The sequence below is a fragment of the Austrofundulus limnaeus genome, unplaced genomic scaffold, assembly GCF_001266775.1.
Source record: "Austrofundulus limnaeus strain Quisiro unplaced genomic scaffold, Austrofundulus_limnaeus-1.0 Scaffold213, whole genome shotgun sequence".
Classification (NCBI taxonomy): Eukaryota; Metazoa; Chordata; class Actinopteri; order Cyprinodontiformes; family Rivulidae; genus Austrofundulus; species Austrofundulus limnaeus.
The window spans coordinates 252,165-269,664 of NW_013952615.1; the positions used below are offsets into that span (position 1 = coordinate 252,165).

The following is a 17,500-nucleotide window of genomic DNA, read 5'->3' on the forward strand; positions in this document are numbered from 1 at the left end:
ACACACACACACACACACACACACACACACACACACACACACACACACACACACACACACACACACACACTCTAAGAAATAAATTGTTGAATTAACTGAACCAAACTGATTCCACTAAACCAGATTGAGTAAATTGAGCAATATACATATATCGTTTACTCATTTTACTCAACTAGGCTTACTGGAGTCAGTTGACATGACTTTGTTGAGTAAATTCCTTTCATTTTTTAGAGCGCATAAAATATTTCATGATGAGTTCCAACATATTTAATTTTGTAACGAGTACCTAGGTGTTACATTTCAAAGTTAAAATGATACTTTTACTTTAAAATGTAACAAAATAAAAGTAAAAGTACCTGTTTAAAAATAATTGGTAAAATTACAAATCCTCAAAAAATCTACTTAAGAACTGTAACAAAGAAAATGTACTTAGGTACTATAAACCTCCAGCTTTCATTGGATGTAAAACGTTCTGACACAAATCCAAGAGTGACTCATTGCTAGTTATGCATTTTTGTTACTGCTGTCACCCAACCCCTGCCTTTCACTTGTAATCAACACTCCAAGAAAGTGAGCAGTGGTTGTTTGGGAGCAGGAGAACATGTCTACAAAATCCTCCTCTCAGCTACATAAATCATACAGAACATATTTGGTAAGCTAGGTGTAAGTGAGTGAGCTAACATTAGCAATCTGCTTCTGTAACACAATTCTTTACCTGACAATACTCACAAAGATTTAGTCAAAATTAAGATATAAATTCCTAGTCAGCTACCTGTGTACAGCATACTGTATGTTTTAGGGTACAAGGTCTTGCTCTTGTCTTGATCCAGACCCTAAAAGTCTTAGTCTTGTCTCAGTCTCAATACACTCTAGTCTTGGTCTTGTGTTGGCCTTGGGTTAGGTGGTCTTAACTACATTATTAGTAGGACTAAATATTACACACAAAGTACCAGGTAGATTCCAAAGAGGTATCAAGGATGTACCAGGTAAATACTATGGAAGTACCAGATTTATACTTTATAGATACTTGATATGTAGCCAGTAAATACCTGGACTGATAACAATACAATAATACTTGTCAAAATAAATCCAAGTCTTTTGACCAAAATAATAATCAAAATACAAAATATATATATATATATATATATAATTTAAACAAACAATCCACGTGTATGTCTGTACCTCGCATGGATCAGTTAAGTAGCAGGAATGTACCAGTTCGTACTATGCGTTTAAATATTAACTATTTGTAAATAAATAACTTTCAAAATAATTAAACAAAAAGCTTTTTGTAAATATTAAACTGTATTTTGTTGCTTTTTTCTCCTGGAAAAGAAAGGAAACCATAAACTTTTTGAGCCAGGTTAACATAAAAGTGATGTACCTTTGTATGTCCACGTCAAAAGAAGACACTGGAGGGTTCTTGCTCTTGTAGCACTTTATAAAGAAGTTCTTGTCCATCTCCCAGATGGCCCTGTATTTATCCCAGTTCTGCAAATAAACCTGCAAGTTGCTGGCATTGGCTGACATCCCTGCTGTAATGTCAGCCTGGATCTTTCGAATCCCTTCATCTTGCTCTGAAGGATCAAAAAGAACACGGGTGGAGTTGGATGCAAAAACAGAAGCAGACAAAATGATCATATTTACAATATGTATACACGAACTTCAAACAAAAATCTTCCAACCTATGTTCACGTAGATGGGATTCTCCTCAGACTCTGAGCTGGTGAGAAGGTCAGGGAGTCGTTTAAATTCTGAAATGACACTGATGAGCTGAGGCAAAATGTCAACCATCTGAACGAGCTGGCTCAGAGATGGTGAGAACTCCACCTGTCAGAGACGAGATGTTTTTTCAGTCTCAAACTTTGTTTTCTCTTAAAACAGAGATTTTAAATTTTTTTTATGATCAAGCAGGGAGAGTGGAAAAGAAAACCAAAAATAAATGTTTGTTTGAAGGCTTCTACATACTCCACCGGAAGTGCCGAAATCAACACGTGTTTTTACGTTTGTTTATTACTATTATAATGTAATAAAACCATTTTACTTTATCCATTTTACAATGTACTTTAACGTACCTTTGGTGGGGCTTGAGCAGATATTTGCTGCAGAACTACCAGGACTTTAAACAAAGGGCTGGGCACGTTCTTGTTTTCACCATTGATGGCACTGGATAGCTTCTTCATGGAGTTCCTGATATTACAGTGAAACGCTTCTTCTACCATGTGGTCCACCTTCACTGTGTAGGCCACCCACTGCTCCTGGACCTTTAACACAGTAAATGCAAACCACATTTGACTAAAAAATAAACAGAAATAAGAGCGTCAACATTTATGAAGCAATGCAACCAATAGTTATAGAAAATAAAGGAAAACAGCTTTTACCTCAACTCCATCATCATCAAAGATGCTGTAGATGTGGGTCATGGTGTTAACGATGTCCTGGTGCAGTGAGCACAAGATTTGAAGACAGCTCTGCTGGTGAGCTTTCTGGTCATCCACAAACTCCAAATTCCTTAACATTAAACAAATATACACACAGTGAAGAAGACACAGAACTGGCTAACTCAGACACTTATATAGATTATTACAAAAACATATATTTTATAACTTTTTATCAAAGTATAGTTGATTTAATCTGAAGAAAAATAACTGGTCACTCAGGTTTATGAAGGTAACTTGTTCTGCTTTTTGGTGTTATATGGAACAGAGGAATTTAGTGTGTAGTGTATATAATTTAAAAATATATATATATTTTACATTTTAAAGTTTATTTTAAAACAATGACTCAGGTAAGTGTTTTCTGTCTCGCTTTTGTTTTAAACTAAACTTTGAACTTGAAGGTAAACTGAGGCAGCATCAGCATGCACAGTAGGTCTGCAGATGGATCCTGCTCCTTCCAGTCTGTTGACCAATAGGAGAGGAGCTGACCCAAGAAGCTCCGCCCACCTTATTTGCATTATGAGGCAGAAATGCACAAGGTAATATAAAAGCAGGGGAATAGAGAAATGTAAAAGCAACACATGGAAATAAAAAGACTAAAAATTTTTTAAAAATATATAAAAATAATTCTATATAAATATTTAAGAGACATAAATACATCTACAAGTAAAAGTAAAAACAAAAAAATATATTTTTTAAAACAGGAAATTGTAAATTATGTGCTAAAATATATCATTAAGCTGGAAAAATAAATATGAAGGTCAATCAAATTACAAAACATGAGGTAAAGTTCTTCTTGTTTAAATTAATTGCCATTTTTAAGTGTATTTACTTATGTATTGATCCATTTGTATATTTCTGCTTTCATTTCTAATTATGCCAGTTTCGGTCCTCCATACAAATAACAGTAGCAGAGACCTGTGCCCCTAACTATTTTTGTTTGATAAACATTGGTATCTGGTCAAATAAATATGAGCATAGAAACAATAATCATTGTGCTATTATTCATTTTAAGTACACTAACCTCACTCTTTTGTAACAATAATGCAAAAAATATATTGTTAGTAGTCATTTTTAAATGTAATTAATTATGAAAATATTTTCATGACCCTACTTTAATGTTTCAGGACCCCACAGTGGGTCCCGACCCCTACTTTGGGAACCACTGAGGATATGAGTTCTTTTAGGGAATGAATAAAGAGGAAATCCTACCTGTACACAGTCTTGCCATTGATGTTTACCAGCAACGTTTCACTAATTTGCAAACAAAGTTTGGAGATGGACAGGTCGCATGCATTGTACTCATCGACAAATGACTGGATCTGGTTTTAAAAAGAGGAAAAACAGAAGCTGCTCGGTGAGGATAAAGTGTTGCCTTACTGACATTTAAAAAAGAAATAAATTAATAATAATAGAGTGCGTTACAACCTTGTCAGTGTAGAGGAGACAGTCATTGGTGAAGTTGTTAGAAGCTGCTTTAGTAAACCACGTCAGCTTTGTCAAACCCGGCTGAATCTTCTGGTCCATGGAACGTATTTTATCCTGAAACAGATTCAGCTCTTCTGGGGACAGCGTTCTTAGAATCCTGACAAATAAATCACATAAACGTAAAGAGTTAGAAGAAGCTACAGTAAGCACGTTTTCTGTTTTCAGTCCTGGAACGGACAAAGGTGTGTAACAAGTGGCAGTGTGGCTGCTCTGAATCCTAAATCAGATTAGTTTATTTTTTCGTGAGCGTATCAGACCTTTGGTAGTTCTTGACCAGCAGCAGCACATTCCCCCTCAAGACTCTGATGTCCTCCATGTTCTTGTATATGTCAGACACATTCTGGGGGATGTCAAACTTCTGTTGCTCCAAGTAATGGATCTCAGAAAGCAAAATCAACAGGTTGCTGCACAGAAGAACACGTGACGACTAATGGTGCGTTCACACCGAACGCGATTTCAGCTTCAAAATCGCAGCCAACGCTGAAGTTTGAAGCTTGTGCACTTTGAGGTCAGACGCAGGACATCTGCGCTGCACGGCGACAGCCGCCCCGCCCCTCCCTCCTCTGTCGGGCTCTGTTTAATGTCGGACGAGGAAGTGGCTTTGCTTTATTTACAGACAGCCAGAACGTGTCACGTTCATCAGATAATTAATTCATAATTAATTCACCAGATAATTCAGAGAAGAGGCTCACAGCTGCTTTCAGGACTATTTTTTCAGTCTGATGAGTCGCTGCCACACATTGCTGCGGATCAGGACACGACTGCAGCACTCATTTCAGCTAAAGAGCAGGAGCTCCGTCTGTTTCAGGTTAGTGGACCTCATTCAGTAAACTGTCCCGTCGGGAAATATGTCGCTACGTCACACAGTGGAGTCTCTCTGATTGGTTGACGCTGCGCGTCGAGCTGCAAAAGTTCAGATTTCCCAACTTCAGCGATTTGGACGATTTGGACGATCTGAGCGTTCGACGCTCAGATCGTCCAAATCGTCCAAATCGCGCTGCTCTAATCGCGCTTGAGGCGCCGCAGAACTTCCCGACGTTGCTTGAAGCGCGTCCACCATAGACTTTGCATGTAAACCTGCTGCTCCTGACGCTGAAATCGCGTTTGGTGTGAACGCACCATAACAATCCACAAACTGAACATCAATTTCTACAAACTTTTGTTTGTTTTTTTCATGGCCATTGGCCCACCTGGTCCTCTCCTTGGTGGCACCCCTGCCACTAAGCACTTATTTCTATTAATAATATAAATAAGTATACTATATCTATAAATAACTTTAAGCGTTAAAACACAGTGACAATGCAGTGATTTGTTGCTGTTGACCCACTTGTCAAAGTTGACAGTCAGTGTGGAGAAAGTGTCGTTGTGGCACTTCAGGAGCGGCTGCTTCAGTTTCATGTAAATCTGTCTGTCCAGCTTCTGGATCCACTCTAAGTAGTTTTTCCTCACAATCTCATCTAACACCTGGACCAGCTGGCCGTGGGTAATGCTTATCTGCTTCCGGCTGGGAGAATCAGACATGAAGTAGGCCTTTTGAAGGAGCTAAAAGTAAAAAAGAGGAGGCAAGCCAGAGCTCTTCATTTTGCAGGCTGGTTTGTGTTCTCCAACTGAAGCAGCACGTACCTCCATAAGTCCATTTAAGTGTTGTTTGAGGCCTCTGGTCCTCTGAATGTGGCTCACCAACGTTGGCACGTGGTCCGGAGTGTACCAATCCCTCTGGTTCAGTTCCTCTCCTGCCAGTTTGAGCTCTTCATTAAATATGCTGTACACTTCCTCTGCCTTCTTTTCCCATAAGTGTTTGATGTCCTTTAGTGGACAAGAAAGAGAGAGAGAGTTTATAAAGGACAAACAGAAAAGTTACAGATAAAAGCTTTTTTTTTTTTTTATTGAACTTGAAACAAACCAGAAGGACGTCACAAGAATAAACAGCTGAAAAAGATTTGTGTTGCTGTTACCCCGGATTTACACTACATGCGACTCTGCTTCACTGCACTGCGCTGCGCAGTTCGTTTGTGCCCCAATTTAAACAGCCTCCGCTCCGCTCGTGTCCGACAGACAGAGGAGGGAGGGTGTGCAGGAAGGAGATCATGCGATAAATCCAGTGATAAATGTGGAAGTCAGAGCAAAAAATAATTATTTCTATGAAAGATGAACTCCAAACACAACTGAAAACATTGATATAAAAGCTTTTGATATCTGTTTGAAACTGCATCGCTGTCGTCTTTTTAAAACTTCTCATTTCAAAATAAAATCCACGTGTATCGTTTGTACACATATGCTTCATCTACATGTTGCCATCTGCTTCCCAAACAGAACGATACATTCTGACAGCATTTGTGTAGAAATATATCCATATATTTATTAATATAGCTGCAATTTCGACAAAATCATCATGTCTTATTTTGAAAATACGGATGTTGTGCTTGTTCTTCTTCCTGTTGGTGCAACATAATCTTTATAAACTGACTCCGGCGTCCGACAGAAATAGGATCGGATCTAATTTTGACGGATCGCCGTCCGCTCACCGCCGCCCACTGCCGCCGTGCGGAACCAGTGTAAATATTCTCATTGATTATAATGGGTGCGTATTTGCTGCGGAGGTCTGACCGGAGCGGAGCGGAGCCGGAACGCATGTAGTGTAAATTAGCCCTTAGAGAGATACCTCACCTCGCTTGACGACACGGGCCTGAAAATATCCAGAAGTCGGAGTCCTTCCTGAACTGTGTTCACGGACTTAAACGCTAAATTTATCAGGTTCCTCAGGAGCATTTCCAGCTGCTCCACAAATGCACAAAAACTGCGAACGCACACAGAAAAAACACATAGTGACGCTTTCTATAAAAACAACAAAAAAGTGTGCATTAGATCAGTACAAAAGGATTAGGGCCACTGAAAAAAAGGTCCTAATCCTCATTCATAGATCAGCAACTCATTTAAGGTAAAAAAAAAAAAACAGAAAAAAAAAAACAGAAAAAGATCCAGATGAAAAGAATAAAGTTTCTAACACAATAACTCTGAATAAGCAGCATTAAAGCAGCAGATCAACCTGTCTAAGTCATCGTTCTGTGTGGGATCTCTGACGCTGAGGATGCTCTCATCAATAGAGCGCAGGTTCTGCAGACAGCGATGGAATTCAGCCTCGATCTGCTCAAGCCTGGGAGTCAGCTCTGGTATGTCTCTCTGCCAACCTTCCATCCAGCGGGCAAACAGGTGCTGGTACTCACAAACCTGACAGAGGACCAACAGTTTGACACAATTCTTTTCTTTTTTATTTTTAGCTGCCACTCCTTGATAACCAAAAGCGGTCTAAACTCTTCAATACTGTCCTTTCTCACAGAAGTGTTCAAGTGAAGCTGGTATAACTGGAAACGGCGAAGGCCCGTAATTACTACATCCGGCACAAACTAATTCATCACGTGGGTTATTTTGTACAAAGTTCAGCAGGTCTTTTATAGAATCACTTGGTTCGGGCATCAATTTGAAATCAGTCGGTATGAGTGAATAACCAAAAATAAATAAATAAATAGAATCACCTTGAGCAGGTTTCTGAGCCTCCTAATGAACACATCAATCACCCAAAACGCCTTTGTTTCATCCACGACCCAGTCTTTGTGAGAATGCCTGGTAGGGGAGAATGAAAAACGACACTTGGACTGTTTCTGGACGCAGTACAAACCAAATGTGAAGCATAAAAACATATAAAAAAATAGAATTTTGCACAATAGGTCCCGTTTAATTGACTTAAAACCTCAAAAGGTTTATTTCACAATAAGGTGGAACTAAAGAGGCGGTTTACAAAGTGGTTCAGCGTGTTTGCAGTGCACCAAAAAAATACTCCCAGCTGTTTTTTGACAATATGTAAATGTTTTGTTAGAGTCAGCAAACGAGTTGTTTCAAAAACCTGCGGATTATTACGTCACAATCCGGGTAAGCTAGCAACGCCAAGGCGAGCTCAGCCCCTCACCTGGTAACTCAAGTGGAGACTCCGCCCACTTCTTCACAGGACGACTAAGTTTGTTCTGCTGTCATGGAGAACAGAGATGCGTGGCTTCATTTTATTTTCATTTTTGATGGCAGTGTTCTAGCAAATAAAGTTAGAGTTTGTGTGAATAGTTTCACTAATATGGAAACTTCCACCAGCCCACAGCAGGAATTACCCAAAGGACCTTCAGCTGAAGGATACTTCTGTCCCCACTGTTCCTCACAAATCTGCAGATGATGGCGGTAAGTGATGAGTTGTGTGTTTAGTGTTGCTGTTTGGCAAGAATATGATTTGTCATTTAGACGGCCTGAGGAAGTGCCCAGGTGAAATCTCATTATCTGAAACTGATTTTGTAAAATAAATCTAATGAACATGTTTTGTTTAGCGTACAGATGTATCCTAACTTGTTCAAAAAACCATAATAGGTCCACTTACATAACGCACTGGTAGCAGTGTTGGGCAGCACTAATCTAAATATTATTTGCACTAACCCTAAAGCACTAACGCAAATATTTAGGTCCCCTAATTCTAAAGCACTAACTCAAATATTTAGGTCCCCTAATTCTAAAGCACTAATTCATATATTTAGGTCCCCTAATTCTAAAGCACTAACACTGAAAATGTTAGCAAAAACTAATTCTAAAGCACTAATATAACCTAGTTAACCTATGGAACATTCCTCAGTCAACATGAGACAATGTTTACTGTGTGCAGAATGTTAATTAGTGCCATTTGCGGGCCAAATAGGAGTCAACTGCAGGCCACATTTGGCCCGCGGGCCTTGACTTTGACATGTGACCTTGTAGATAAGTGACACACATATGAACAAAATGTGTAACAGCTTTCGCCCTCAACTGTGAACAATTATGTTGATCAATAACATTTAAAAACCTCAGTTAGTGCTTCTAAATTTAGCCGATAAATTTAGCAAGTGTTAATCCACTTATGAATTTAAAAAAATAGCAAAAGCCCAAAAGCGCTAATCAGGAAATTAGTTCCCTTATTAGTGCTTTAGGGGAACTGTGCCCACCTCTGGCTGCTAGGTACAGCAAAAATAATATGACTGCACACAACTCTTATTACTGTGAATATAACATAAAAACACTTAAATCAAAAATATTTAATGTAAAAAAATCCTCCAATATAATAAATCTTCATCCTTAAATTAAAACTCAAGCGTAGTGGTCTGTTACGGTGGTGCTAATAGATGACATTTTTTTGCATGTACGGACAATACTAATGCTATTGTTGATTAAAAAAACTGTATTAATGATTTGTATTTTGTGTATAAAAAATGGTGCATATAACCAGGATGTAGTTGAAGTAAGTGTGTTTTTTTGTGTATTTTGTTTTGGGGAATCCATTATGAATTGTAAGGTGAGGCACAACAAGCCATTGGCTTCTGCCTTTACCTATTTGGTCATAAAGGGTTAAAGTTTTGTTTGTTTTTGTGTGGAGTGTTCTTTAATGTGACCAAATTCGTTCGTTCATTCATTCATTCATTCATTCATTCATTCATTCATTCATTCATTCATTCATTCATTCTCACTTTTGCAAATATATTTTCAGCTTTAGTCACTGAGAAATTGGCCTCTAAAAGCAGAACCGACCAATCAAACAGAACTTATTGAAAAATGATTTTGGGTCATTTTAGAGATAAAAGAAGTGTTATTCCTTAACTTTGAGCTAAGGATGTCATCGTTGTGACAAATTTTAATAATAAAATCAGACTTGTTTCTTATTGATCAGGAAGAAACTCATTGTTTTCGTACAGAGCTTGGAAACAATTGCAGCAGCAATTATTAATTTTAATGTGATTTTTTTTTAATTGTCCCATTTTCTCAAGATAACTAAGCTTGTTTTATCTTATCGAGATCAGGGGTTATCTGAAGACAACAGGCTGTTTTTAAACAATGAGTTGATTATAGTGTGGAAACCAGTGGCTCATGTTTCACTCAGTTTCATCATTTGGCATCACTGCTGTGACACTTGGAGATAGTTTATAACAGCAACTGCCTGATCAGTGAGGAGTGTTCTTTACGGGATATTTGCAGCTTAAATCATTTGAAATGCAAATATTTAGGGGAAAAAACGTATCATAAATAAAGGAGCTTTTCTAAGTAAAAAAATAATATAAACAAGGCGTTATCTAAGCTGTTTTCTCAAGATAATAAGATAAATACTTTAACTTATTTTGAGAAAGCGAGCGCTGATATCTCAGGATAATGAGATATTTAAACCCTTATCTGATAATTCTGGTTCTGCTGGAGGTTTCTTCCTGATTAGCAGGGAGTTTTTCCTCTCCACCGTTTGCTCAGGATGGGAGACTGTGATGAAGTGATTCAACACAATCTGCTGGCATCTTCTTTAGATGATTCTTTTTCATGTACAGTGCCCTGAGACAACATATGTTGTGACTTGGTGCTATATAAATAAACTGAATTGAAAACTGAATTGAATTGAATTGAATAGATAACGTCATAAAATACGTTTCTAAGCATGTCCTTTCTTGGCTACTGTATTTTTACTAACAGTGGACGATTAGTTTACTTTACCAGGATTGAAACTTGATGTAAATAACACAACATTTATATGAAACCAATTAAAAAGGCTTAAATGTAAACAAAACTCTGAACAAGTCAAATAGCATAAATTACATTGTTGTCTGTTTTTGAATTAAACCATATTTATCCAACCTACTAACTGCATCTTTATTGATAAATCAGTTTCAAGCTGAAGTCATTAAAGTCATGATTTACAACATTTATGAGGAAATGTTTGAAAACTTCTCCTACTTGAGATGAATCTGTGAGACGTGGTGGTAAGTGTCCTTCCAGGACACGCAGCACTGGACACAGTCTTCCAGGTCTTGCTTGATGGAGGATGAATAATTATCAAACATCTTGTGCAGGGAGAGGCTTTGTGTGCACACACGCACAATCTCATTACTCATCTGAAAATTTGCAGAACACAAGAGTTTGTCACTGCGAGAGGGGGATAACGTAAAACCATTTTTTAACTAAGTCTGATGAAACACAAGTTTAAAAAGTCTGGAACAGAGGGAAGAGGAGACAGCAGTCACAAACAGTGGTGAATTAGAACAGGAGTTCTTAAACTTTTTGACCTCGAGGCCCAATTTGTTGAATATAAAGTGGGACGAGACCCAGTCAGACATTACCAATGTATGGATCAAAATTATAATTATTCTAAACTAAATCTTGGTTTAATTTTTATTGTATTTACATCACAACTAAACTATCATAACTAAATTAAATAAACTTAAAGTTTAAAAGTAAAACTCCTGTTAAATAATCACAAGACATGATTATGACAAACGTTTACAAATGTTTCAAATAAAAAAATATGTAAAAATAAATTTGATAAAGTACAAATTAAAATATAGCATTTTTAAACTTTTGCAACCAGAAGCTGCTCTTCATATTAAAGACAAACAATAACAGTAACAACAGCTTTTTGACAAGTTTAAATTTTCTTTAAAATACATTCAAAATGTTTAAAAGTAAACTACAAAAATTAATTTAAAGTGCAAATTAAAATATAGTTGTATCTGCAACTGTATTTGATAATGTTTTGAACATTTAAAATATTGCATGGTAAAAACAGAAGCTGCACTTCATATTAGTGACAAACTTTGACATTTTTTGATGAGTTACTTTCATTTTTGCTTCTACTTTTAATTTAAAATATGTTCCCATTCTCAGCAGGTTTCTAAGGTTCTTCTTCTACGTATTAAAAAAAGTTGTTAAATATCGGAGTGGTGCACTACCGCTACTAGTGGTAAAAATGTGTATTGCACCTTATTCAAAATCAATGCGGTCCCGCGGCCCTCTGCGGCCCAAAGTTAAAAACTGTTGTTCTTTTGAGGCCCTCAAGATGGCGTTCGCGGATAGGTTAAGAACCCCTGAATTAGAACATACGTTAGGGGGCCAAAGCAGAAGCACTTTATTAGTTGTTGGTTATTTTTGTCATGCAGATTAAAAATAAAACAAACAAACAATACAACAAAATGTCTTTCAGTAATGGAACGTTGCATAACGTAGACAAAATTAAAATTAGGCACAAAATTGTGAAAAAAGAATAAAAGGATGGGATTTTGGGTCTGTGGAGCTCTATAACTCTGGCATAACTCAAAGTGGAACCACCATTCAAAGTTTAAACAGATTACGGAAAGTTTGACTTTACATGTCTGAATTCTTATTTTGATTTTGTTGCATATTTTGAGACCGATGAACTGAATTTCAGATACACAATTTGTCATCGATTGTAATCTTTTAATTTAAACAGAGAATCTACAAGTGTGCCTGGCTCCAGCAGTGCAAACACAACGTTTTACATTTTAGGAAAGTAAAACTTTACTTAGAGGCACTTCCTTGCTTTCCATATCATATCCATTCGAAATATTATATAAAAGTTCACGCATCTCCATCCAACTCCCTCCTGGCCTCCCTCCTCCTCAGAGGGGGAGGATGGGTGAGGAGAGTGGTGAACGCATTTCTAGTGACAACATGGTGGAAGCGATGTTTGGGTTATTTAATTATATTTATTGCTTTTTAACATCCAACAGGCTCTAGGAGAAAATAAATTTGAAGCTGAGTTTTTGAAAGGATCTGTGAGATTGCTCTAAACGTCTGAATTCCTGCAAAATGAGAGAAAATCTGTCTATATTACAGGTTATGTGTTTGTGTGAGCAGTCGTCAGCACACGTCCTCCTCCAGATGCATGACAGAGCGTGTCTGCGCCGGCCAATTGCCTTGGTTGACATTGATCAGCTGACTGATTTAATACACCTTAACATTCATGAGGTACGTTGCACTGATGTGGAGTGGGCGTGTAGAGGGCAGAACCTGAGGCGGGATCTTGTGCACAAACTCTGAGGTGCAGCTGTGATTATAAAGGAAAATTGCTTGAAGGTGTGCGTGCGCACGATTTTATAAATATGAAATTTTTTTGGCGTACGCCATTTTCACCTTTTGGCCGTGCGTTCACTTTTAGTATGACTTCTATGCAATCCTTTAGAAATGAGGCCCCAGGAACTTGTATAATCTGTTGTTTGCCCACTGCGATTGTTTCTTTTGAGGCTTATTTTTCAGTCTGTTTCTGTCTGCCTCTTTAAAATGTGAAGCCAGGGAGTGAGACACTCAGATTTGGCTACTATGGTGAGCCAGACAGATGCTTTAACCTTTTTTTTTGTGATTTTCCTTCTAATACGGTTTTAACATCAAAACATAGACATTTCCTCTCAGTTTAGTTTTGTACAAAGTGGAACTTTGATCAGAAGCAGTTCTTTTTAGTTTTGTATAATGTTTACCTCTCTTATTTACCTCTCTTTTGAAAACAAAAAGGCCTCTGATGATGAACAGAGCTGATTGTTTAGGGCTTTATATTTGCTGCATATTGTTTGTAAGAACAGAGGCGGTGTGAGGGGGTCAAGTCTTTTTTAACATGCTTCAGAGCCAAACAGGGTGGGAGTTATTACGTTACAGCACGTCGCTCTTACACACGAGGCTATTATCACTTAGCTTATTCAATTCAAAATTCAATTCAAAAATACTTTATTGATCCCAGAGGGAAATTAGGTAAAAATTAGCTTATTACGTGAGGGAGGCTTGCTCTTTGTAAACACGCTGCTGAGCTGCATCTGTTTGCTTTATAAAAATAAAAGGAAGTGTGGGGGGGCTAAATGAGGATGTCTCTTTTTTTTGTATCAATATGGTCAGGTCACAGCAAATAAAAACACAAGTGTTGATAGAGGTTTTTCTACTGGATACATCGAGTGTCACAGTACCTCAGCTCGATGGGCTCCTGTTATAATGAGGCTGAATAAAAACAGAACCATCTGAACCAGTTGTGTAGGAAACAAAGTGTAAATAGTGATGACTGTGTGGGCTTACAAGCAGCAATTCAAGCAAGTAGCAGAAAGGGAAAAAAAGGTCATGTGGACTGAACCTCATGACCTGAGTACCTGGCAGAAGAGCTCAGTGATGTTGCTGCTGCTGTTATAGTGGGGGCAGTTGTTCCAGATGATACGAATGAGACTGACAATGTGCTCCAGCTTTGAGGGGATATGTCTGGGCTTGAGCTGGGAGAGCTCCTCACACGGCTCCTTCAGGATGGACAGGAACTTCTTGTTCGACTCTGCTTGCAGGAAGCGATCCTGGACAGCATGGAACGACAATAACATGAAAGCATTTGCGAATCTCACTTTGCTTTAAAGATTTATTGCGTGTATTTAATCATGAATACAACAAACAGAATCCTATAAAAGTAGTGATAATCAAACAAACACATTCTGCCTCCTATTTGACACAATATTATTTCGACACCTCTGACTTTTTCAAAATTTGAAACCAATTTTATTTTCACTTTCCTAGTTTTATCTTGATTGTGCACAGAAATGTTTTTTACCAGCTTCTAGCAAAGATTCTGACGTTTATGTAGATACCAAACATGTCTATGTTTAACTAAAAGAACTTAGAGTAATTAAAGTAGAAAACTGGGAGTTTGGTCTTAAGAGATGAATGAACTACTAGGTGGGCCAAACTTTGGGCCGCCAGTTGAATAGCCCTGTTTTATTGTCAACATTGTGGGTCAAACTCTCATTAAAACATTGTATAGTTAAAATATTATCATGTGTTTGACATCTATCCAAAGTATGGAAGAGCACTGCATTCACCAAATTAAAAAAATTAGACTCCTGATCTCAACATTAGGAGAAACTATGTCATAATTACGAGATCCTGATCTTCTGTGGATTTTGAGCAGGTACCGGTCCTGGACTTGTGCCCAGAACAAGCTGTATAATGTTTATCCACCAGACTTGAATAAAGTTGTGACCTGCAGGGTTGAAACAGGAGGAAGTGTGTGCTCGTTGTGTACATACAGGATGTAATTTAAGCATTTCAGATGCATTAGCTGCTTATAGCCGTATCGTTCTCTGCAGGAAGAGAGTGGGCTTCCAGCAGGTCAGAGAGGGATTTCCAGCTGAACAACTACAAGGATGATACCTGCGTAATGTCAACATACTAATATTAATGCCATCTGTCATGTTTTGTTAGGACTGTATTGAATCAAACTCTTATTTTGAAATGCCCACTTTCTGAAACTGGAAGTATCACTACCAGCTAAATGACGGTTATGTTTGTGCCGAATCTGCCAAAGCTGAATTAAACAGAACTCTATTAGACTAATGTGCAGGTGGATTTATTAACAAACCTGCAGACAAAAAGAAAAAAAATGTATAGGTCTTCTGGACGGGTTCTTCTCTAATGAAACGTTTCGTCTCTCCTCTTGGAGAGACGCAACATTTCATTAAAGAAGAACCCGTCCAGAAGACCTATACAATTTTTTTCTTTTTGATTTTTTACCTGGATTACTGAGATGCATCAGGACATTTTAAACCTGCAGACACAACACCATCCACTTTAAATAAACTTAATATTTCCAAATATCTCATGCCTAAGAGGAAATAAAATCATATAAAATGTAATTGTGCAGTTTTTGTTCACGTTGCCTGTATTGTAGATCAGTGGTTCCCAAACTTTTTATCTTCTGACCCACAAACTATCCATGGCAAAAACTTGTGACCCCAAATACTGCATTACTGGTCTGAGTACATGAACTTCTTAAATAACCCTAAAAACACAAGATTTTGGACAATCTAAACAGCTTGTACACAAATACAAATACTTATTTTTACTTATTTTGTGTTTTTGCAATAATTATAGAGAAAGGATTACGTCAGCAATTTTTTATTACCTTTTAAATTGATTTCTGGAGATTATCCAAGGTGCTTCATGACCCATAATTGGGTCCCAAGCCCAACTTTGGGAACCAAAGTGCAGTGGTTCCCAAACTTTTCAGCTTTTGACCCACAAAATAACAGTAGCAGAGACCTGTGCCCCCAACTGTTTTAGGATGATAAACATTTGTATCAGGTCAACAAAACATGGGCATAGTAACAATATTTTTATACTACATTTATCAATTTTAAATACACTAACCTCACTCATTTGTAACAACTAAGGCAAAAACGTAATTAATTCAGAAAATATTTTCAGGACCCCACCTTGATGTTTCAGGACCCCACTTTGGGTCCCGACCCCAACTTTGGGAACCACTGGTGTAGATCAGCTATAACTCTCCTTGTCTCTCATAATTATGAGATCAGAAGTCTAATTTATTATGTTTTTTGGTCAATGCAGTGCTCTTCCACACCAAAGAAACATTTGCTCACTTGTAATTTGATGAAGCAGTCCATGTTCTCGATGTAGTCGACCTTAAACCTGGCCACTAGGGGGGCGGGTAGGCAGGTCATGTCTTCAAGCAGAGCGTGGAGGGGATCACCCTTTACCCTGTGAAACTGTACAGCCGCCTCAAACGTTTCTTCCATGATCACGGCTCCTGGTATGCGGGTGATGTAGCACGGCCCATCAACCACCTCCTCCTACGAAAACAAGATTCAGATGAAGAAAAGAATAATTGACAAAACAAAAAAGGTTATTACAATTTCTGAATCTACTGATTACCATTTATGGAAAACTATTAAAGATGGCCGCCACAAACAACGGACAATAAATCACAGAATTGGCTGTAACCAAGCTGTGCACAGGGTTAAAGAGAGGCAACAAATAAGTAGCCCCGGCTGCCAACTAAATTAAACTAAAACTAAGCATTAAAAATGCATTAATAACTAAAAACTAGCTAATCCACTGTAAAAACGAATTAAAACTAACTAAATTAAAAGAAAAAAGTCACAACAAAATAAAACTAAACTATAATGAAAAATCCAAAACATTATAACGTTGCTAATGAACAGATGATTTAAAAAAATATATATAAAAAAGTACCGGTAAAGGGGTTCTGTAGTCCACTCGAAGCCCACTGGATTTATGCACATAAATTACCACAGATGGGATCTCTGTGTTCAAAATAAATCGATCCAGCAACTTCAAGTTGTCTTCTGTCCATGATTCCTCAATTACACCAGATAAACCCACACACTGGATAAGTAACTATAATCAGATGCAAAAGAAAGACAAAAAATGTTTTTTAAACATAAAAAAGTATATAGTGGTCAAAACTAAGTTTAAACCAATCTGAAATTGAAGTCATCTACCTGACGGACAGCCTTTGTGTCGTCCTCTTCCTCTTCCATTTCTGGCAGCAGATTGACCTCCATCTGTGACGTAAGTTAGCTTAATGTGAAGAGCTCTTTAATCTTTAGCAGTGTTGTATAAAGTACCACAAAGTGATACTTGAGTAAAAGAACAAGTATCTTACCAAAAAAATTACTTTGGTAAAACTTAAAGTCTCCTTTGGGAATATTACTTGAGTAAAAGTCTTAAAGTATCTGATATTTTTTGTACTTAAGTATTAATAGTAAAAGTATTGATTTAAAATGAGCAGTTAGATTTTCTGTAACGACATTTATTAGGAGGTGACCTCCCCAAAAACTGCAGAAATGACAGTTGTACTAAAATAATTAATTTATGTTAAATTTAGGATGCACTAGTTTAGCTGTTTCAGTTTATATCAAGGCTGCCCAAAACTTTTCTCCAAAATGAAAATCTAT

General features: G+C 37.5%; 1 protein-coding gene across 1 annotated transcript in view; it reads right to left on the minus strand.

Moving 5' to 3' along the window:
* Positions 1 to 17,500, minus strand: part of LOC106525128 (dynein heavy chain 2, axonemal-like) — a gene marked incomplete in the record, with an annotated part of 65,095 nt that overhangs the window by 46,046 nt on the left and 1,549 nt on the right. The window contains 17 exon segments of the mRNA XM_014019253.1: positions 1,385 to 1,577; positions 1,686 to 1,830; positions 2,076 to 2,264; positions 2,382 to 2,511; positions 3,651 to 3,760; positions 3,867 to 4,023; positions 4,184 to 4,330; positions 5,254 to 5,468; positions 5,550 to 5,732; positions 6,594 to 6,723; positions 6,973 to 7,154; positions 7,460 to 7,547; positions 10,704 to 10,861; positions 13,892 to 14,083; positions 16,163 to 16,372; positions 16,776 to 16,940; positions 17,045 to 17,107. Coding sequence (XP_013874707.1) covers positions 1,385 to 1,577; positions 1,686 to 1,830; positions 2,076 to 2,264; positions 2,382 to 2,511; positions 3,651 to 3,760; positions 3,867 to 4,023; positions 4,184 to 4,330; positions 5,254 to 5,468; positions 5,550 to 5,732; positions 6,594 to 6,723; positions 6,973 to 7,154; positions 7,460 to 7,547; positions 10,704 to 10,861; positions 13,892 to 14,083; positions 16,163 to 16,372; positions 16,776 to 16,940; positions 17,045 to 17,107 — 2,657 coding nt within the window.